At 64.4% G+C, this 23635-nt stretch overlaps 1 protein-coding gene across 1 annotated transcript in view; it reads right to left on the bottom strand.

Moving 5' to 3' along the window:
* The window catches only part of CELSR2 (cadherin EGF LAG seven-pass G-type receptor 2), an 80198-nt gene that overhangs the window by 15432 nt on the left and 41131 nt on the right, over positions 1-23635 (bottom strand). Inside the window, exons 7-20 of the mRNA XM_073320470.1 lie at positions 23435-23598; positions 22572-22697; positions 22093-22259; positions 20557-20742; positions 18750-18863; positions 17906-18080; positions 17416-17557; positions 6583-6703; positions 5734-5917; positions 4907-5008; positions 4619-4713; positions 2701-2910; positions 1813-1996; positions 518-661 (exon numbers count right to left, since the gene is read on the bottom strand). Coding sequence (XP_073176571.1) covers positions 518-661; positions 1813-1996; positions 2701-2910; positions 4619-4713; positions 4907-5008; positions 5734-5917; positions 6583-6703; positions 17416-17557; positions 17906-18080; positions 18750-18863; positions 20557-20742; positions 22093-22259; positions 22572-22697; positions 23435-23598 — 2114 coding nt within the window. The remainder of the gene's footprint in view (positions 1-517; positions 662-1812; positions 1997-2700; positions 2911-4618; positions 4714-4906; positions 5009-5733; positions 5918-6582; positions 6704-17415; positions 17558-17905; positions 18081-18749; positions 18864-20556; positions 20743-22092; positions 22260-22571; positions 22698-23434; positions 23599-23635) is intronic.

Here is a 23635-nt window from a genome sequence, read left to right as displayed (position 1 = left end):
CCGACCCGCAGCCCCCTCAATCCCAGCCCTGGGCTCCCCTCAGCCCTGCCGGTGCCCCTCACTCCCGACCCGCAGCCCCCTCAATCCCAGCCCTGGGCTTCCCCCAGGCTCTGCCGGTGCCCCTCACTCCCGACCCGCAGCCCCCTCAATCCCAGCCCTGGGCTCCCCTCAGCCCTGCCGGTGCCCCTCACTCCCGACCCGCAGCCCCCTCAATCCCAGCCCTGGGCTTCCCCCAGGCTCTGCCGGTGCCCCTCACTCCCGACCCGCAGCCCCCTCAATCCCAGCCCTGGGCTCCCCTCAGCCCTGCCGGTGCCCCTCACTCCCGACCCGCAGCCCCCTCAATCCCAGCCCTGGGCTCCCCGACAGCCCTGCCGGTGCCCCTCACTCCCGACCCGCAGCCCCCTCAATCCCAGCCCTGGGCTCCCCCCCAGCCCTGCCGCAATCCTGGGCTCCCCACAGGTGCTGCCCAGCTCCACCCCTGCTGGTGCCCCCCGGTGGGGCACTGTCACTGACTCACCTTTGCCCTCAGGCGCCCGGAAGACGGTTTCGGGGAGGATGACGGTGGTTTCCAGGTCCACGGGCTTCTCGCCCCGCAGCGCCTCGTAGTGGGGCAGCTTGGCGCCAGCGAAGTTCCCCTTGTCCAGCCGCACTACGGAGATGACTGGCGGAGAGACCCCCTCATGAGGGCCTGGGCCTGCCCCCGACGAGCTCACCCCACCCTCCTGCCCGTGCTGGCTCCAGGCCAACGTAGGGCCACGATTCTGGGAGCCCTGGAGACTCCCAGGCCCAGCCATGGGGGCGCCGAGTACCCACCCTCGCTGGCCAGGGACTGCTCAGGAGCGGGCCATGGGGTGGGTAAGGCTGGGCAGCCGAATGTGGCCTGGCGCCAGGCTGGGCTCCCTCACATGCTAGGGCTCCCCTTCCAGCTCCTGGGCACAGCAGCCTGCGCCCCCGTGATGCAACAGCCAAGCCCCCAAGTGACAGTCACGCCCCCCACACGACAGCCACGCCCCTCACACGACAGCCACTCCCCCACGTGACAGCCACTCCCCCACGTGACAGCCACGCCCCCACATGACAGCCATGCCCTCACGCGACAGCCACTCCCCCACGTGACAGCCACGCCCCCACATGACAGCCACGCCCCTCACACGACAGCCACGCCCCCACGCGACAGCCACTCCCCCACGCGACAGCCACGCCCCCACGCGACAGCCACGCCCCCACGTGACTGCCACTCCCCCACGTGACTGCCACTCCCCCACGTGACAGCCATGCCCCCACATGACAGCCACGCCCTCACGCGACAGCCACTCCCCCACGTGACAGCCACGCCCCCCACATGACAGCCATGCCCCCCGCATGACAGCCACGCCCCCACATGACAGCCACTCCCCCACGTGACAGCCACTCCCCCAGGTGACAGCCATGCCCTCACGCGACAGCCATGCCCCCATGACAGCCACGCCCCCACATGACAGCCACGCCCCCCACATGACAGCCACTCCCCCAGGTGACAGCCACGCCCCCACATGACAGCCATGCCCTCACGCGACAGCCACGCCCCCACATGACAGCCACTCCCCCAGGCGACAGCCACGCCCCCACGTAACAGCCACGCCCCCGTACAACAGCCACACTCCCACGCGACAGCCACTCCCCCACGTGACAGCCACTCCCCCAGGCGACAGCCACGCCCCCACGTGACAGCCATGCCCTCACGCGACAACCACTCCCCCATGTGACAGCCATGCCCTCACGTGACAGCCACGCCCCCACACGACAGCCACGCCTCCAGTGCACCGCCCTCACCGATGTTGGGCGTGACGAGGGTGAAGGGGCTCAGGTAGGTCTGGCGCAGGTTCTGGGCCAGGGTGCTGGCGTAATCCTCATAGCACTTCAGCAGCCAGGCCGTGCCGCCCTCCGTCTGCTGGATCAGCTCCCAGTGGCGCTTGTTGCTGGGGCCCAGCAGGGCACTGCCCACCTGCAGCAGGTTCTGCGGGGGGGCACCATGAGCATGGGGCCCTGCTGGGCTGACACACTGGGCACCCCTGGGTGGGGGTCCAGAGCACGGGCCTGCCTCGGCACTGCGGCAGGCTCGTCGCCATGGTGACCGAGCCCCTGGTCCCACCCCTCTGGGGCTGAGCCAAGGTCACGGTTCTGGTCTCAATGGGGCCACCTGAGGATCCAGCCCCATGGAGTCAGGGTGTCTGGGGCCCTGCCTGACCTGTGGGACCCACCTGCCCCTGTGGGACCCTCCCTGGCCCATCTCCCCAGCTGGGTGTTTTGCCTGTGGGTGTGAGGGGGAATCACCTGCCCCGGGCCACAAGAGCCCCTGGAGTCCCCTGGGCAGCCTGCATCAAGCGACAATGGGGCCCCACATCCTTCCCGTCAGCCCCCTGTGCCTGTGCCCAGGGGCAGCCTGGACAAGCATGGCAGTGCCCAGATTCTTTCCCAGGTCCCCATGTCGGCTGCTTTGCATGGGGTCAGTCTCCAGCTCCATGGGGTCAGTTTCCCATGGGGCACATGCGTGGCCCCAGCAGGGGACCGTCCTCTGATCACAACAAGCCCCCCGTGCCCAGGAGCAGGGGCACCAAGGTCCTTCCCTCCCTGGCAAATGCTACCTGAAGCCCCCACCCCTGTGCCCGCCTGGCAAGGCTTCCCCGCGCCACCCCAGCCACTCTCCCGACCCGCTGGCACCTCGGTGAAGTGGACGTCCTGTGTGGCAGCCAGGCCGAAGCCTTGCTGGTGGCTCTCGTGCTGCAGGAGGCGGGCACAGAGCTGGTACGCCACCCGCACGTCGCTGCCGAAGTAGCTGGTTGTGTGCTGGGTGGCATTGTGCAGCTGCAGGGCCATCCGCTGCACCAGCCCCAGGTCCAGGAGCGACTCGTTCCGCAGCAGCCGCTCCACCTGCGCCAGGCAAGGCAGTCGTCAGTGCTGGGCACCGGGGAGGGGCACTGAACGTAGCCTTGGGGCTCAGCACCGGGGGAGCAGGGGGCCTCAGACTGAATACGGCCTGGGGGCTCAGGGCCGGGCGCTGGGGAGGCAGGGGAGTCCCAAGGGAGCCTAGCTGTAGAATCATAGAATATCAGGGTTGGAAGGGACCTCGGGAGGTTCTAGTCCAACCCCCTGCTCAAAGCAGGACCCATCCCCAATTAAATCATCCCAGCCAGGGCTTTGTCAAGCTGGGCCTTAAAAACCTCTAAGGAAGGAGATTCCACCACCTCCCTAGGTAACGCATTCCAGTGTTTCACCACCCTCCTAGTGAAAAAGATTTTCCTAATATCCAATCTAAACCTCCCCCACTGCAACTTGAGACCATTACTCCTCGTTCTGTCATCTGCTACCATTGAGAACAGTCTAGAGCCATCCTCTTTGGAACCCCCTTTCAGGTAGTTGAAAGCAGCTATCAAATCCCCCCTCATTCTTCTCTTCTGCAGGCTAAACAATCCCAGCTCCCTCAGCCTCTCCTCATAACTCATGTGTTCCAGTCCCCTAATCATTTTTGTTGCCCTTCGCTGGACTCTCTCCAATTTATCCACATCCTTCTTGTAGTGTGGGGCCCAAAACTGGACACAGTACTCCAGATGAGGCCTCACCAATGTCGAATAGAGGGGAACGATCACGTCCCTCGATCTGCTCGCTATGCCCCTACTTATACATCCCAAAATGCCATTGGCCTTCTTGGCAACAAGGGCACACTGCTGACTCATATCCAGCTTCTCGTCCACTGTCACCCCTAGGTCCTTTTCCGCAGAACTGCTGCCTAGCCATTCGGCCCCTAGTCTGTAGCTGTGCATTGGGTTCTTCCGTCCTAAGTGCAGGACCCTGCACTTATCCTTATTGAACCTCATCAGATTCCTTTTGGCCCAATCCTCCAATTGGTCTAGGTCCCCCTGTATCCTATCCCTCCCCTCCAGCGTATCTACCACTCCTCCCAGTTTAGCTGTCACGATGTCCTCCTCAAGGATGGGACTGGTCAGCTTGTGGGAAAACCCCCTCTGATTCGCTGCCTTCCCCACTGCCCTGTCTCCTGGGACAGGGCAGCCAATCAGAGCTGCTGCAGGAAGCTGGCAGAGCTCCCCCCCGATACCGTTCCCATGGGGGGGCACTAAACAGCCCAGTGGGTCAGCCCCCTCCACAGTGAGTGACAGGGCAGCTCCTCGGCCCCCCACCCACTTGGCCTGGCCAGAGGCAGAGGGGGGTGAAGACCCCTGAAGATGCCACTGGCCTGGTGGGGGAGAGGAGCCCCCAGCACCCCCATCCTGGGAGAGGAGGTAAAGCCTGAGGGGGGCTGGGGACAGAACTGGGGGGCCAGGATGAAGTGTGGGGCAGGGCAAGGGGAGCCTGGCAGCACCGACGGCCCCTGCACTGGGGCTGGCCGAGAGCACAACACGACCTTGTCCAAAGCGCCTGGCACTGGGGAGCCAAGTCCGGCGGCAATGACACCTGGGGCTGCCCGTACAGGGAGCACCCCAGGTCTCGCCTCGCCAGGTGGAGCAGTGCATACTGGGGCCCCTCGGAGTCACAGCCAGGGTGCTGGGAGCTGCCAGGGGGGCCCTGGCAGGGCTGGGGCTGGGCTCCCCGGCTCTGTGGGCGCTGGGCAGATGCCACTCACCAGGCTCTGGAGCTGGGCGAAGGGCAGCGAGGTGCAGTTGAAGAGGTTGGGAGCCAGCCAGCCCTTGTGCTCATCACAGTGCCGCACCGCAGTGCCTGCGGGAAGAGAGCAGAGGTCACCGTCGGGGGCCCCGGCCCTGCCCACCAGCCCCTGCTGCCAGCACGGGCCAGAGACTCAGCGCCGTCCTGCACCCCTAGCGTTTGGGCAGGCAGGCACAGGGCATCACGCTGCAGCCATGGCATGAGGGCGCATCGAGCACCGTCTCCCGTCGCAGCGGCACATAGTTACCCAAGGATCCTCGGGGGCAGGGTGATGCGGCGGGCAGCCCAAAGCGGGTGCGGGGCCACCAGATGTTGGCTTCGATGGCACGGGGGCAGCTGTCGTAATTCACTGCACGGCAAAGAGGCAAATCAGAGCGAGAGCCCCGGGGCGCCCAGCAGGTGCCCCCAGCTGGGCAGGTCCAGGGGCCCAGTTTACCGCAGTGTGCTCAGGAGAGCCCTGGCTGGGGGGCACAGGGGCCACGGGACAGCCCTGGGTTGGGGGGTTGCTATCACAGACCCCGCCTGGACAAGGGCCTGCCGGGCGGTGGGCAGGCAGCGGGGTCCATGGGGAGTCTGGATAACAATGGATGGGGGGATGGGACATCACCTGGGGCCATGGCCCACATCCTGGCTGGGAGACCTTGGCAGCCAGTGGCCCAGGAACCCCTTCGCCAGCGTGGGGGGGGCAGGGTGCCCACAGCTCAGGGGCTATGGTCCATTCAGCCCCCAGCTGACTCTGGCCCCCCAGAGTCTCCTTTATTTCCCTACTGGGGTGGCTGTTCCCCCCACACTGCCCCCAGTCGAAATCCTGTGTCCTGGGCATGCCCCCCACTGGCATCCCGAGTGGTGCTGGGCCCTGCCGCGCCCTGGGGGGCCACATCCCGCCTCATGCTGGCAGTTGTGTCCTGCCCCTCCCTCATGGCTTGTGCCAGACATGCCATGGGGACTGTGCCCCACCTCGCCCTGGGGACCATGTCCTGCCATGCCCTGGGGGCTGGGCCCCGCCATGCCCTGGGGGCCGCACCCGCTGTGCCCTGAGGACCACGCCCGCTGTGCCACAGGGGCTGGTCTGACCTTCGCAGCCGTTGGCGGTGACCTCGGCAAAGGGGTTGTCACAGCGGTCGCAGCGTCGCCCGATGACGCCTGGCTTGCATTGGCACTGTCCTGTCTCGGGGTCGCAGAGCCGCGCCAGGGAGCCCGTGGGGTAGCAGTCACACAGCAGGCAGGAGTCGCTGGCCAGCGGGCAGTAGTGATTCTCCTGGGGGGCAGAACACAGGACTTTAGCCCCAGCGGGCAGCTGGCAGCCCTGCACAGCCAAGCCCCATCTATTGACCAGGCAGCCCATGGGCCACCACAGGGCCAGATCCACCCATTGCCCCGTGCCCCATGGGGCTCCTCTCGGTGGAGGGGAGAACAGCTCCCACCCATCCAGCTAAGCTGCTGGCAGGGCGCAGTTAGTGCTCTGGAGTGGGTGACACTGACTCGCTGAGACCCGCCAAACTCTGCTCACGCGTGGACCACCATGCAGCCAGTGGGCACTGCCACCAACCATGTCCCACTGCCAGCCCCTCGGCTGCCTGCTGCCCGGGGCCAAGGGCAGAGCCATTCTATGGGGCAGGTACCACCAGAGACCAGCCCCACCTGCCCACCCCCAGGGCTGCAGAGGGCAAAAAGTCTCACATTCCATCTGGGCCCCCAACCTGCCTCATGGGAACCCCTTGCCCCCAGTGCTGCTCAACTCCCGGCCCCTGATGGAGCCCTTCTGGGAGCCCTGGGTCACTGGCACCCCCAAGCAGTGTTATCCCCCGCAGCTGGGCTGAGCACCCCCAATCCTCCTTCAGTGGTATATCCTCCCAGCTGGCCCGTGCCCACTGCTGACCCGGGCACCCCCAGTCCCTCTGCGGCGGGGCCTCTCCCACTCACCCGGCAGCGACACTCCCCACTGGTTTTGTTGCAGTCGGGGTCGAAGCCTTTGCTGACGTCACAGTTGCAGGGGCTGCATGTGGGGTGCCCCCACCACCCCCGCGGGCACGGCTGGTCGATCCTGTGCAGAGCAGCCCCAGCTTCGTTACCTGCCCCCCAGTGCACAGGCTGCCCCCCCCACGCCCTCGCTGGGCACCCGGCACTGGCCCGCGCGCGCTGCACCGTCCCTCCCCCCACACTCGCTCTGGGTACCACTCCCACACGCGCCCGGCCCACTCACTGCATATGCACTGCACACACAATGCCCGCAACATGCTACCAGACACTGGGCACACACTGCGTGCACCCCCAGTGTTCACTCAGCGTACACCTGCATTGCACGCACTGCCAGCATACACCCAGCTTACACCTTCACTGCGTGCACCCCCAGTGTACACTCAGCGTACACCTGCATTGCACGCACACCTCGCATACACCCAGCTTACACCTTCACTGCGTGCACACCCTGCGTACACTCAGCGTACACCTGCATTGCACGCACTGCCAGCGTACACCTGCATTGCACGCACACCTCGCATACACCCAGCTTACACCTTCACTGCGTGCACACCCTGCGTACACTCAGCGTACACCTGCATTGCACGCACTGCCAGCGTACACCTGCATTGCACGCACTGCCAGCGTACACCCAGCTTACACCTTCACTGCGTGCACCCCCAGTGTACACTCAGCGTACACCTGCATTGCACGCACACCTCGCATACACCCAGCTTACACCTTCACTGCGTGCACACCCTGCGTACACTCAGCGTACACCTGCATTGCACGCACTGCCAGCGTACACCCAGCTTACACCTTCACTGCGTGCACCCCCAGTGTTCACTCAGCGTACACCTGCATTGCACGCACTGCCAGCGTACACCTGCATTGCACGCACACCTCGCATACACCCAGCTTACACCTTCACTGCGTGCACACCCTGCGTACACTCAGCGTACACCTGCATTGCACGCACTGCCAGCGTACACCTGCATTGCACGCACACCTCGCATACACCCAGCTTACACCTTCACTGCGTGCACACCCTGCGTACACTCAGCGTACACCTGCATTGCACGCACTGCCAGCGTACACCTGCATTGCACGCACACCTCGCATACACCCAGCTTACACCTTCACTGCGTGCACCCCCAGTGTTCACTCAGCGTACACCTGCATTGCACGCACTGCCAGCGTACACCTGCATTGCACGCACTGCCAGCGTACACCCAGCTTACACCTTCACTGCGTGCACCCCCAGTGTACACTCAGCGTACACCTGCATTGCACGCACACCTCGCATACACCCAGCATACACCTTCACTGCGTGCACACCCTGCGTACACTCAGCGTACACCTGCATTGCACGCACTGCCAGCGTACACCCAGCTTACACCTTCACTGCGTGCACCCCCAGTGTTCACTCAGCGTACACCTGCATTGCACGCACTGCCAGCGTACACCTGCATTGCACGCACACCTCGCATACACCCAGCTTACACCTTCACTGCGTGCACACCCTGCGTACACTCAGCGTACACCTGCATTGCACGCACTGCCAGCGTACACCTGCATTGCACGCACACCTCGCATACACCCAGCTTACACCTTCACTGCGTGCACACCCTGCGTACACTCAGCGTACACCTGCATTGCACGCACTGCCAGCGTACACCTGCATTGCACGCACACCTCGCATACACCCAGCTTACACCTTCACTGCGTGCACCCCCAGTGTTCACTCAGCGTACACCTGCATTGCACGCACTGCCAGCGTACACCTGCATTGCACGCACACCTCGCATACACCCAGCTTACACCTTCACTGCGTGCACACCCAGTGTTCACTCAGCGTACACCTGCATTGCACGCACACCTCGCATACACCCAGCTTACACCTTCACTGCGTGCACCCCCAGCGTACACTCAGCGTACACCTGCATTGCACGCACTGCCAGCGTACACCTGCATTGCACGCACTGCCAGCGTACACCCAGCTTACACCTTCACTGCGTGCACACCCTGCGTACACTCAGTGTACACCTGCATTGCACGCACACCTCGCGTACACCCAGCTTACACCTTCACTGCGTGCACCCCCAGCGTACACTCAGCGTACACCTGCATTGCACGCACACCTCGCGTACACCCAGCTTACACCTTCACTGCGTGCACCCCCAGCGTACACTCAGCGTACACCTGCATTGCACGCACACCTCGCGTACACCCAGCTTACACCTTCACTGCGTGCACCCCCAGCGTACACTCAGCGTACACCTGCATTGCACGCACACCTCGCATACACCCAGCTTACACCTTCACTGCGTGCACCCCCAGTGTTCACTCAGCGTACACCTGCATTGCACGCACACCTCGCGTACACCCAGCTTACACCTTCACTGCGTGCACCCCCAGCGTACACTCAGCGTACACCTGCATTGCACGCACACCTCGCATACACCCAGCTTACACCTTCACTGCGTGCACCCCCAGTGTTCACTCAGCGTACACCTGCATTGCACGCACTGCCAGCGTACACCTGCATTGCACGCACTGCCAGCGTACACCCAGCTTACACCTTCACTGCGTGCACCCCCAGTGTACACTCAGCGTACACCTGCATTGCACGCACACCTCGCATACACCCAGCTTACACCTTCACTGCGTGCACACCCTGCGTACACTCAGCGTACACCTGCATTGCACGCACTGCCAGCGTACACCCAGCTTACACCTTCACTGCGTGCACCCCCAGTGTTCACTCAGCGTACACCTGCATTGCACGCACACCTCGCATACACCCAGCTTACACCTTCACTGCGTGCACACCCTGCGTACACTCAGCATACACCTGCATTGCACGCACTGCCAGCGTACACCTGCATTGCACGCACACCTCGCATACACCCAGCTTACACCTTCACTGCGTGCACCCCCAGTGTTCACTCAGCGTACACCTGCATTGCACGCACTGCCAGCGTACACCTGCATTGCACGCACACCTCGCATACACCCAGCTTACACCTTCACTGCGTGCACCCCCAGTGTACACTCAGCGTACACCTGCATTGCACGCACTGCCAGCGTACACCTGCATTGCACGCACTGCCAGCGTACACCCAGCTTACACCTTCACTGCGTGCACCCCCAGTGTTCACTCAGCGTACACCTGCATTGCACGCACTGCCAGCATACACCCAGCTTACACCTTCACTGCGTGCACACCCTGCGTACACTCAGCGTACACCTGCATTGCACGCACTGCCAGCGTACACCTGCATTGCACGCACACCTCGCATACACCCAGCTTACACCTTCACTGCGTGCACCCCCAGTGTTCACTCAGTGTACACCTGCATTGCACGCACACCTCGCGTACACCCAGCTTACATCTTCACTGCGTGCACCCCCAGCGTACACTCAGCGTACACCTGCATTGCACGCACACCTCGCATACACCCAGCTTACACCTTCACTGCGTGCACCCCCAGTGTTCACTCAGCGTACACCTGCATTGCACGCACTGCCAGCGTACACCTGCATTGCACGCACTGCCAGCGTACACCCAGCTTACACCTTCACTGCGTGCACCCCCAGTGTACACTCAGCGTACACCTGCATTGCACGCACACCTCGCATACACCCAGCTTACACCTTCACTGCGTGCACACCCTGCGTACACTCAGCGTACACCTGCATTGCACGCACTGCCAGCGTACACCTGCATTGCACGCACACCTCGCATACACCCAGCTTACACCTTCACTGCGTGCACCCCCAGTGTTCACTCAGCGTACACCTGCATTGCACGCACACCTCGCGTACACCCAGCTTACATCTTCACTGCGTGCACCCCCAGCGTACACTCAGCGTACACCTGCATTGCACGCACTGCCAGCGTACACCTGCATTGCACGCACACCTCGCATACACCCAGCTTACACCTTCACTGTGTGCACACCCTGCGTACACTCAGCGTACACCTGCATTGCACGCACTGCCAGCGTACACCTGCATTGCACGCACACCTCGCATACACCCAGCTTACACCTTCACTGCGTGCACCCCCAGTGTTCACTCAGCGTACACCTGCATTGCACGCACTGCCAGCGTACACCTGCATTGCACGCACACCTCGCATACACCCAGCTTACACCTTCACTGCGTGCACACCCAGTGTTCACTCAGCGTACACCTGCATTGCACGCACACCTCGCATACACCCAGCTTACACCTTCACTGCGTGCACCCCCAGCGTACACTCAGCGTACACCTGCATTGCACGCACTGCCAGCGTACACCTGCATTGCACGCACTGCCAGCGTACACCCAGCTTACACCTTCACTGCGTGCACACCCTGCGTACACTCAGTGTACACCTGCATTGCACGCACACCTCGCGTACACCCAGCTTACACCTTCACTGCGTGCACCCCCAGCGTACACTCAGCGTACACCTGCATTGCACGCACACCTCGCGTACACCCAGCTTACACCTTCACTGCGTGCACCCCCAGCGTACACTCAGCGTACACCTGCATTGCACGCACACCTCGCGTACACCCAGCTTACACCTTCACTGCGTGCACCCCCAGCGTACACTCAGCGTACACCTGCATTGCACGCACACCTCGCATACACCCAGCTTACACCTTCACTGCGTGCACCCCCAGTGTTCACTCAGCGTACACCTGCATTGCACGCACACCTCGCGTACACCCAGCTTACACCTTCACTGCGTGCACCCCCAGCGTACACTCAGCGTACACCTGCATTGCACGCACACCTCGCATACACCCAGCTTACACCTTCACTGCGTGCACCCCCAGTGTTCACTCAGCGTACACCTGCATTGCACGCACTGCCAGCGTACACCTGCATTGCACGCACTGCCAGCGTACACCCAGCTTACACCTTCACTGCGTGCACCCCCAGTGTTCACTCAGCGTACACCTGCATTGCACGCACTGCCAGCGTACACCTGCATTGCACGCACACCTCGCATACACCCAGCTTACACCTTCACTGCGTGCACACCCTGCGTACACTCAGCGTACACCTGCATTGCACGCACTGCCAGCGTACACCTGCATTGCACGCACACCTCGCATACACCCAGCTTACACCTTCACTGCGTGCACACCCTGCGTACACTCAGCGTACACCTGCATTGCACGCACTGCCAGCGTACACCTGCATTGCACGCACACCTCGCATACACCCAGCTTACACCTTCACTGCGTGCACCCCCAGTGTTCACTCAGCGTACACCTGCATTGCACGCACTGCCAGCGTACACCTGCATTGCACGCACACCTCGCATACACCCAGCTTACACCTTCACTGCGTGCACACCCAGTGTTCACTCAGCGTACACCTGCATTGCACGCACACCTCGCATACACCCAGCTTACACCTTCACTGCGTGCACCCCCAGCGTACACTCAGCGTACACCTGCATTGCACGCACTGCCAGCGTACACCTGCATTGCACGCACTGCCAGCGTACACCCAGCTTACACCTTCACTGCGTGCACACCCTGCGTACACTCAGTGTACACCTGCATTGCACGCACACCTCGCGTACACCCAGCTTACACCTTCACTGCGTGCACCCCCAGCGTACACTCAGCGTACACCTGCATTGCACGCACACCTCGCGTACACCCAGCTTACACCTTCACTGCGTGCACCCCCAGCGTACACTCAGCGTACACCTGCATTGCACGCACACCTCGCGTACACCCAGCTTACACCTTCACTGCGTGCACCCCCAGCGTACACTCAGCGTACACCTGCATTGCACGCACACCTCGCATACACCCAGCTTACACCTTCACTGCGTGCACCCCCAGTGTTCACTCAGCGTACACCTGCATTGCACGCACACCTCGCGTACACCCAGCTTACACCTTCACTGCGTGCACCCCCAGCGTACACTCAGCGTACACCTGCATTGCACGCACACCTCGCATACACCCAGCTTACACCTTCACTGCGTGCACCCCCAGTGTTCACTCAGCGTACACCTGCATTGCACGCACTGCCAGCGTACACCTGCATTGCACGCACTGCCAGCGTACACCCAGCTTACACCTTCACTGCGTGCACCCCCAGTGTACACTCAGCGTACACCTGCATTGCACGCACACCTCGCATACACCCAGCTTACACCTTCACTGCGTGCACACCCTGCGTACACTCAGCGTACACCTGCATTGCACGCACTGCCAGCGTACACCCAGCTTACACCTTCACTGCGTGCACCCCCAGTGTTCACTCAGCGTACACCTGCATTGCACGCACACCTCGCATACACCCAGCTTACACCTTCACTGCGTGCACACCCTGCGTACACTCAGCGTACACCTGCATTGCACGCACTGCCAGCGTACACCTGCATTGCACGCACACCTCGCATACACCCAGCTTACACCTTCACTGCGTGCACACCCTGCGTACACTCAGCATACACCTGCATTGCACGCACTGCCAGCGTACACCTGCATTGCACGCACACCTCGCATACACCCAGCTTACACCTTCACTGCGTGCACCCCCAGTGTTCACTCAGCGTACACCTGCATTGCACGCACACCTCGCATACACCCAGCTTACACCTTCACTGCGTGCACCCCCAGTGTACACTCAGCGTACACCTGCATTGCACGCACTGCCAGCGTACACCCAGCTTACACCTTCACTGCGTGCACCCCCAGTGTTCACTCAGCGTACACCTGCATTGCACGCACTGCCAGCATACACCCAGCTTACACCTTCACTGCGTGCACACCCTGCGTACACTCAGCGTACACCTGCATTGCACGCACTGCCAGCGTACACCTGCATTGCACGCACACCTCGCATACACCCAGCTTACACCTTCACTGCGTGCACCCCCAGTGTTCACTCAGTGTACACCTGCATTGCACGCACACCTCGCGTACACCCAGCTTACATCTTCACTGCGTGCACCCCCAGCGTACACTCAGCGTACACCTGCATTGCACGCACACCTCGCATACACCCAGCTTACACCTTCACTGCGTGCACCCCCAGTGTTCACTCAGCGTACACCTGCATTGCACGCACTGCCAGCGTACACCTGCATTGCACGCACTGCCAGCGTACACCCAGCTTACACCTTCACTGCGTGCACCCCCAGTGTACACTCAGCGTACACCTGCATTGCACGCACACCTCGCATACACCCAGCTTACACCTTCACTGCGTGCACACCCTGCGTACACTCAGCGTACACCTGCATTGCACGCACTGCCAGCGTACACCTGCATTGCACGCACACCTCGCATACACCCAGCTTACACCTTCACTGCGTGCACCCCCAGTGTTCACTCAGCGTACACCTGCATTGCACGCACACCTCGCGTACACCCAGCTTACATCTTCACTGCGTGCACCCCCAGCGTACACTCAGCGTACACCTGCATTGCACGCACACCTCGCATACACCCAGCTTACACCTTCACTGCGTGCACACCCTGCGTACACTCAGCATACACCTGCATTGCACGCACTGCCAGCGTACACCTGCATTGCACGCACACCTCGCATACACCCAGCTTACACCTTCACTGCGTGCACCCCCAGTGTTCACTCAGCGTACACCTGCATTGCACGCACACCTCGCATACACCCAGCTTACACCTTCACTGCGTGCACCCCCAGTGTTCACTCAGCGTACACCTGCATTGCACGCACTGCCAGCGTACACCTGCATTGCACGCACACCTCGCATACACCCAGCTTACACCTTCACTGCGTGCACCCCCAGTGTACACTCAGCGTACACCTGCATTGCACGCACTGCCAGCGTACACCTGCATTGCACGCACTGCCAGCGTACACCCAGCTTACACCTTCACTGCGTGCACCCCCAGTGTTCACTCAGCGTACACCTGCATTGCACGCACTGCCAGCATACACCCAGCTTACACCTTCACTGCGTGCACACCCTGCGTACACTCAGCGTACACCTGCATTGCACGCACTGCCAGCGTACACCTGCATTGCACGCACACCTCGCATACACCCAGCTTACACCTTCACTGCGTGCACCCCCAGTGTTCACTCAGTGTACACCTGCATTGCACGCACACCTCGCGTACACCCAGCTTACATCTTCACTGCGTGCACCCCCAGCGTACACTCAGCGTACACCTGCATTGCACGCACACCTCGCATACACCCAGCTTACACCTTCACTGCGTGCACCCCCAGTGTTCACTCAGCGTACACCTGCATTGCACGCACTGCCAGCGTACACCTGCATTGCACGCACTGCCAGCGTACACCCAGCTTACACCTTCACTGCGTGCACCCCCAGTGTACACTCAGCGTACACCTGCATTGCACGCACACCTCGCATACACCCAGCTTACACCTTCACTGCGTGCACACCCTGCGTACACTCAGCGTACACCTGCATTGCACGCACTGCCAGCGTACACCCAGCTTACACCTTCACTGCGTGCACCCCCAGTGTTCACTCAGCGTACACCTGCATTGCACGCACACCTCGCATACACCCAGCTTACACCTTCACTGCGTGCACACCCTGCGTACACTCAGCGTACACCTGCATTGCACGCACTGCCAGCGTACACCTGCATTGCACGCACACCTCGCATACACCCAGCTTACACCTTCACTGCGTGCACCCCCAGTGTTCACTCAGCGTACACCTGCATTGCACGCACACCTCGCGTACACCCAGCTTACATCTTCACTGCGTGCACCCCCAGCGTACACTCAGCGTACACCTGCATTGCACGCACACCTCGCATACACCCAGCTTACACCTTCACTGCGTGCACCCCCAGTGTTCACTCAGCGTACACCTGCATTGCACGCACTGCCAGCGTACACCTGCATTGCACGCACTGCCAGCGTACACCCAGCTTACACCTTCACTGCGTGCACCCCCAGTGTTCACTCAGCGTACACCTGCATTGCACGCACACCTCGCATACACCCAGCTTACACCTTCACTGCGTGCACACCCTGCGTACACCTGCATTGCACGCACACCTCGCATACACCCAGCTTACACCTTCACTGCGTGCACACCCTGCGTACACTCAGCGTACACCTGCATTGCACGCACTGCCAGCGTACACCTGCATTGCACGCACACCTCGCATACACCCAGCTTACACCTTCACTGCGTGCACCCCCAGTGTACACTCAGCGTACACCTGCATTGCACGCACTGCCAGCGTACACCTGCATTGCACGCACTGCCAGCGTACACCCAGCTTACACCTTCACTGCGTGCACCCCCAGTGTTCACTCAGCGTACACCTGCATTGCACGCACTGCCAGCATACACCCAGCTTACACCTTCACTGCGTGCACACCCTGCGTACACTCAGCGTACACCTGCATTGCACGCACTGCCAGCGTACACCTGCATTGCACGCACACCTCGCATACACCCAGCTTACACCTTCACTGCGTGCACCCCCAGTGTTCACTCAGCGTACACCTGCATTGCACGCACGGCCAGCGTACACCTGCATTGCACGCACACCTCGCATACACCCAGCTTACACCTTCACTGCGTGCACCCCCAGTGTACACCTGCATTGCACGCACACCTCGCATACACCCAGCTTACACCTTCACTGCGTGCACACCCTGCGTACACCCAGGGTAGGCTTGCACTGCACACACCCCCAACGGACACCAGCGTACACCTGCATTGCACACCCCCAACGGACACCAGCGCACACCTTGTGATGCAGCAGGGAGGGGGGAGTGTTCACCTGGGAACGTGGCAGGGGAGTTTCAATGGGAGACCTGAGAGCCGGTAACCTGAGCCGGGAGGGAGGGGGAGGTGACACCTCTGCCCAGGAATGTGAACGGAGGCTGCAGGAGGGGGCCTGCTGGGGGGGTTAGTTTCAGTTTGGGGCTGGGTGGTGGAACGCAGGGAACCCCAGGGCTGGGGTCTAAGCTCCCTGCTCCCCCAGAAGGACTTGACTTGTACCCACAACCTCTGTTTTGGACTGTGTTCCTATTGTCCAATAAACCTTCTGTTTGACTGGCTGGCTGAGAGTCTCAGTGGATCCCAGGAAGAGGGGTGCAGGGCCTGGGCTCCCCCACACTCCGTGACACACCTACACTGCATGCACACCCAGCGTACACCTGCACTCTAAGCACCCCCAATGTACACCCAGCACACACCTGCACTGCACGTACACACTCACTGCCTACATCTGCACTGCACGCACACCCAGCACACACCTGCAGTGCACACACACACTCACTGTGCACATGCACACACAAACACTGTACATCTAAACTGCACACACACAATGGACACACACTGACTGTGAACACCTGCACGGCACACACACACAATCACTGAGTATACCCACATGCCATGCACACACACGTGCTACATACATTTCTACCAGGTGCACACACAGCATGTGCGTGCAGTGCGTATGCCTGCACACACCCACCCTGAGTGTACACGAACACTGCACGCAGCCACACCCACATATTTACTGAACATACCTGCATAGGGCATGTGCCCACTCACTGCATAGCTCTGCATTGCGTACACCTGCATGGTGCTCGCTCTCACGCACATGCACTCGGTGTGCAGCTGTACAGCACAGAGAGTACACACCTCCACTGTGCACCCTCCCCTTCCCCCTCCCTGCATACACCTGCACTGCACCCCCCGCACACACACACTGTGTGCGCACACCAGCCCTATGCCCACACAGTGCGTCTACACGCACGCCCCGCGTCCCGGCATCTCACTTGTTTTCGCAGTAGGGGCCGAAGTAGCCGGGGGGACACTCGCAGATGTAGCCGTGCGGGGCGCTGGGCGTGCGAGTGCACGTGGCCTGGTGCTCACAGGGGTTGAGGGCACACACGTGGGCACAGCTGTCTCCATAATAACCTGGGGCAGGAAGGAGGAGATGCCTGGAGGTTCAGTGTCCCGCTGCCCCAGCCCAGGGCTCCCACGGCCGCCCGCCCCTGCTGGCTGAGAAGGAGTGATGCTCTGCCTTGGCCGGAGCTGTCCTCCAGGGGGCTGGCCAGCCTTGGGGTGCCCCTTGCATGTGATCAGCCCCAGAGCCGCTGGCCTGAGCGCCCCACGGCTCCCCAGCCTGGCTGAGATGTGCCCCGCTGATCCCAAGGGGCTCCTGGGGCGGGGCAAATACCCTGAAGATGCACAGGGATCACCAGGCAGCATGTGACCCCCCTGATGCGGGCACTGCAGGGCAGGGAACACTGCCCCCCGCCTCACCTGGGTCACAGCTGCAGGAGAAGCTGTCCCAGTCGTCATTGCAGTAGCTGTTGGCCGGGCAGGGGCTGGAGTCGCAGGGGTCAGGGACGCTGCAGCCGTGCTCCACGCTCACCCGCTCAGCCTGGTTCACGTTCAGGGCCACGGCACTGGCCAACGTCTCGCCGATCCGCACCCCCTGCCAGGGCACAAGGGGCTCCGGTGAGCCTGGCATTGGCCCCGCCCCCCTCTGCCCCCCTCAGAGTGGGCCTGGAGCCCCCCTGAGAATGGGCCGAGAGCCCCCCGCCCCAGAACGGGCCCAGAGCCCCGGAGAATCAGCCCAGAGCCCCCGCGAGAACAGACCTGGAGCACCACTGAGAACGGGCACAGACCCCCTCCCCCAGAACGAGCCCACAGCCCACCAAGAATCAGCCCAGAGCCCCCCCAAGAATGGGCCCACAGCCCCCCTGAGAACAGGCCCAGAGGCCCCCCCCCAAGAATGGGCCTGGAGCCTCCCTGGCAGCCCCCCAGCAGGGGGCTGGGTTCCACCATCACCCCCTTGTTTGCGTGTTTCACGCTGTACCCCAGACCCAGCAGCAGAGGATGGAAACCAGCCCCCAAGGGCCCAACTGTGGGGCAGGCTGTAGCTGCCAGGACTGGCCACTAGAGGACGCCACAGTCTGACCCTGGGACTTGGGGCTGGCGGGTGCCCGCGGACAGTGGTGGGGCTGCCCGAGAGCCAGGGACTGTAGGTCTGGCCGTGATGCTGCCATTACCTGCCCGCCCAGGTGCCAGGTCCCAGCCCGATGGGCCCATCCCCCGGCTGGCACCCAGAGGAAGGTACGAACCCCCCGGCGCCCCCCGGTACCTGCATGCAGCCGCGGAATCCCTGCTGCACCCGGCCCCCCGCGCCCGCCACGCCGCCCACGCTCAGGTTCCCCAGCTTCAGCCCCTGCAGCTCGCTGCCGACGACCTCCAGCACCTGCCAGAGAGACCGGTGAGCGCTGGGCCCTGCAGAGCTCAGGGAGCCCAGGACTGGGAGAGCAGGGCGGGGGCTGTCGGGCAGGAGTGAGGGGCACCGGCAGAGCTGGGGGGTGGGGGGAACCCAGGGATGGGACTGAGTGGGCTGCGGGTCGGGAGTGAGGGGCACCGGCAGAGCTGCGGCGGAGCCCAGGGGTGGGATTGAGGGGGCTGCGGGTCGGGGCTGAGGGGCGCCGGTGGATCGGGGAGCCCGGGGGCGGGATTGAGGGGGCTGCGGGTCGGGGCTGAGGGGCGCCAGTGGAGCGGGGAGCCCGGGGGTGGGATTGAGGGGGCTGCGGGTCGGGGCTGAGGGGCGCCGGTGGAGTGGGGAGCCCGGGGGCGGGACTGAGGGGGCTGCGGGTCGGGGCTGAGGGGCGCCGGTGGAGTGGGGAGCCCGGGGGTGGGATTGAGGGGGTTGCGGGGTCGGGGCTGAGGGGCGCCGGTGGATCGGGGAGTCCAGGGGTGGGATTGAGGGGGCTGCGGGTCGGGGCTGAGGGGCGCCGGTGGATCGGGGAGTCCAGGGGCGGGATTGAGGGGGCTGCGGGTCGGGGCTGAGGGGCGCCGGTGGAGCGGGGAGCCCGGGGGTGGGATTGAGGGGGTTGCGGGGTCGGGGCTGAGGGGCGCCGGTGGATCGGGGAGTCCAGGGGTGGGATTGAGGGGGCTGCGGGTCGGGGCTGAGGGGCGCCGGTGGAGCGGGGAGCCCGGGGGTGGGATTGAGGGGGTTGCGGGGTCGGGGCTGAGGGGCGCCGGTGGATCGGGGAGTCCAGGGGTGGGATTGAGGGGGCTGCGGGTCGGGGCTGAGGGGCGCCGGTGGAGCGGGGAGCCCGGGGGCGGGACTGAGGGGGCTGCGGGTCGGGGCTGAGGGGCGCTGGTGGAGTGGAGAGCCCGGGGGTGGGATTGAGGGGGCTGCGGGTCGGGGCTGAGGGGCGCCGGTGGAGTGGGGAGTCCGGGGGTGGGATTGAGGGGGCTGCGGGTCGGGGCTGAGGGGCGCCGGTGGAGTGGGGAGCCCGGGGGCGGGACTGAGGGGGCTGCGGGTCGGGGCTGAGGGGCGCCGGTGGAGCGGGGAGCCCGGGGGCGGGATTGAGGGGGCTGCGGGTCGGGGCTGAGGGGCGCCGGTGGATCGGGGAGTCCAGGGGTGGGATTGAGGGGGCTGCGGGTCGGGGCTGAGGGGCGCCGGTGGAGTGGGGAGTCCGGGGGTGGGATTGAGGGGGCTGTGGGTCGGGACTGAGGGGCGCCGGTGGATCGGGGAGTCCAGGGTGTCTCTGTTGCTCTCACCCCGGCTCTGTTGTTGGCCCCAAAATTCAGTTCAAATGTGAAGAAACAGACACAAGGTTTAAAGGAACGACAGTGACGACGCCCCCTCCCCCACGCCTTGCCCAGCCCCCCATCCTGCCTCCTACACCCTCCCCCAGGGCCCATCACACCCCAAACGCCTTGCCCCCACCCCTCTTCCCCCCTGCACCTGCCCCCCATCCTCCGCCCCCAACACGTCGCCTAGCCCCCCATCCTGGCCCCCACCCTTCACCCAGCCCCCCTTCCGCCCCTCCCCCCCTTATCCTGCCCAGACCCCCTTTGTCCCAGCCCCCGGTTTGTCTCGGCCTCACCCACTGCTCTGCACCCTCCATGCCCAGCTCTGTGCCCGCCAGCCCCCGCACCTGGTGCAGGCCGTAGTCGAGGGACAGGACAGCCAGGCCCTCGGCCTCCGCGCTCTCCCGCCCGGGCCGCAGCTCCAGCTGCAAGTGATGCCAGCCGCCGTCGTTCACCTTCACCTGGCGCAGCTGGAGTGCCCAGCCACGGCCGCCAGGCTGGGCGACGCTCATCAGCACGTGCCCCTCGCTCAGCTGGAAGAAACCAGAGGGGGCGGGGGCAGTGAAGGGAGTAGGGGGCCGGGGGGCAGTGGGGCAGGAACGGGAGGGAGCGGGGGGAAGCAGTGGGCAGTGGGGGGAGCAGGGGGTAGAGAGGTAGTGGGGGAGCGAGGTGGGAGCAGGGGGGCAACGGGTTCCAGGGGGCAGTGAGGGGAGCAGTGGTCTGGGGTCCCGGCTGCTGGGACGTGCCCAGTGGGTGGCTCTCGAGGGCCCATGGGTGGATGCTCAGACTCTGGGCAGGGGCCCCTGGGGACGGGAAGTGTCTCCCAGTGCAAGGGGCCCTGGGATGGGCAGTGTCAGCTGGAGGCCAGTGGGGCGTGTGGGACTGTTCCCAGCCCCTGCCTCTCGCAGCCCATGTGGGGCCGATGCCAGGGGGCCCGAGCGCTCTGGCACCAGCCCAGCAGAGGGGCGTGCATCACTCCCCTGGGCACCGTGCCAGGAATGGGCCCCGCCCTCACCTGGGCAGTAGGGGGGTCAAGGACCTGCATCCCCCAGGCTCTGGCACCCGCAGGGAGTCCCTATGGGCTGACGGCCCCTCCTGCCGTGGCACCCACCAGCCAGGCGATGGCCCCTCCCCCCCGTGGCAGCCGCCTGCCGGGCGACGACCCCTCCCCCCGTGGCACCCACCAGCCAGGCGACGGCCCCTCCCCCGTGGCAGCCGCCTGCCGGGCGATGACCCCTCCCCCCGTGGCACCCGCCTGCCGGGCGACGACCCCTCCCCCCGTGGCACCCACCAGCCAGGCGACGGCCCCTCCCCCGTGGCAGCCGCCTGCCGGGCGATGACCCCTCCCCCCGTGGCACCCGCCTGCCGGGTGACGGCCCCTCCCCACTTGGCACCCGCCTGCCGGGCGACGGCCCCTCCCCCCGTGGCACCCGCCTGCTGGGCGACGACCCCTCCCCCCGTGGCACCCGCCTGCCGGGCGACGGCCCCTCCCCCCGTGGCACCCGCCTGCCGGGCGACGGCCCCTCCCCCCGTGGCACCCGCCTGCCGGGTGATGGCCCCTCCCCCCCGTGGCACCCGCCTGCCGGGCGACGACCCCTCTCCCCGTGGCACCCGCCTGCCGGGCGACAGCCCCTCCCCCCATGGCACCCACCTGCCGGGCGACGGCCCCTCCCCCCCGTGGCAGCCGCCTGCCGGGTGACGGCCCCTCCCCACGTGGCACCCGCCTGCCGGGCGACGGCCCCTCCCCCCCGTGGCAGCCGCCTGCCGGGCGACGACCCCTCCCCCCGTGGCACCCGCCTGCCGGGAGACGGCCCCTCCCCCCGTGGCACCCGCCTGCCGGGCGACAGCCCCTCCCCTGTGGCAGCCGCCTGCCAGCACCCTACCTGCAGGGTGATGGTGGAGAGCTGCCCAGCCAGGGCCCGCAGGAGGACGCCGTGGGCCTGGCGGGTGCGGAACATGAGCCCCATGTGCCAGGGCAGCGAGATGCTCAGGGACGGGTCACTCCAGGCCACCAGGCTGCTGCCCAGGAATCGCTGGGGATTCGCCATCTCTGCAGGAGACACCAGCTCAGCCCATGGGGCCTGCTGCCTCTACAACAGGGGCCCGCAGCCCCGCCCCCCAAAGAGCCATGCAGGGGCCTGGAGCGGGTCTGGAGGGGCCTTGCATCCCGGGGACCAGCACTCGGGCAGTGGTTTGTGGCTCCAGCTTTGTCCTGGAGCCCCCCGCCTGCCCCCCCAAACCTCCTGCCTGTCCCCCCCGGACCCCCCGCCTGTCCCCTCCCCTGCGAGCCCTCCGCCTGCCCCTGCCCTGAACCCCCAGCCTGTCCCCGCTGGAGCCTCCCGCCTGGCCCCGAGCCCCCTACCTTGCCTGCAGTTCTTGCCCCCAAAGCCCAGGGGGCACTCGCAGCTGAACGTGTCCCACTGGTTGACGCAGGTGCCCCCATTGTGGCAGGTGTTGCTGTCACAGACGTTCTTCTTGGCAGAGCAGCCTGTGGGGGTGAGATCCAGGCTGAGCTCCGGCTGATGGGAAGCGCTCCCCAGAGACGAGGGGGCAGGTGACGCTTTGGGGCTCAGGGAGGGGCACAGACCCAATGGCAGCCCCTTCCCAGGGTCTGAACCCCATGACTGAGGGCAGAGGTACGCCCAGAACCCATGCCGCTTGGCTTGGCACACACACCTCTGTTGCACCCCCATCCTGCGGTACAGGACACTTTGCCCCCCAGCTCCTATCCCAGAGACCCCCCTAACTTAGGGACCACCCAGAACCCACGAGGCACGGTGCCCCCCGGCTCCTATCCCAGAGCCCCCCCTAAATCAGGGACTACCCAGCACCCACGAGGCACGGTGCCCCCTGGCTCCTATCCCAGAGACCCCCCTAACTCAGGGACCACCCAGCACCCACCCAGCATGGTGCCCCTCAGCTCCTATCCTAGAGACCCCCCTAATTCAGGGACCACCCAGCACCCACCCGGCAAGGTGCCCCCCGGCTCCTATCCCAGAGCCCCCCCAACTCAGGGACCACCCAGCACCCATGCGGCACAGTGCCCCCCAGCTCCTATCCCAGAGACCCCCCTAAGCCAGGGACTACCCAGCACCCATGAGGCACGGTGCCCGCCGGCTCCTATCCCAGAGCCCCCCCTAACTCAGGGACCACCCAGCACCAACGCAGCATGGTGCCCCCTGGCTCCTATCCCAGAGGCCGCCCCCGGAGCTGCCCAGCACCCACCCGGCACGGTGCCATTGTTGGCGATGAAGTCAGCCATGTCCAGCTGGCGATTATCGATCAGCAGGTTCCGGATGCAGCCCACAAACTGCCGGTTGCGCACCGGGAAGCTCTCTGGCAGGTCGGGGACCCCCCCCAGGAGCAGGGGGCCCGTCAGATCCAGGGACCTGGGCAATGGAAGCAGAGTCATACGGGGACATGACC

This window comes from Lepidochelys kempii, chromosome 21, assembly GCF_965140265.1.
Source record: "Lepidochelys kempii isolate rLepKem1 chromosome 21, rLepKem1.hap2, whole genome shotgun sequence".
Lineage (NCBI taxonomy): Eukaryota > Metazoa > Chordata > Testudines > Cheloniidae > Lepidochelys > Lepidochelys kempii.
The sequence above is the reverse complement of the archived record's forward strand: the minus strand, read 5'-3'. Positions and strand labels throughout refer to the sequence as shown.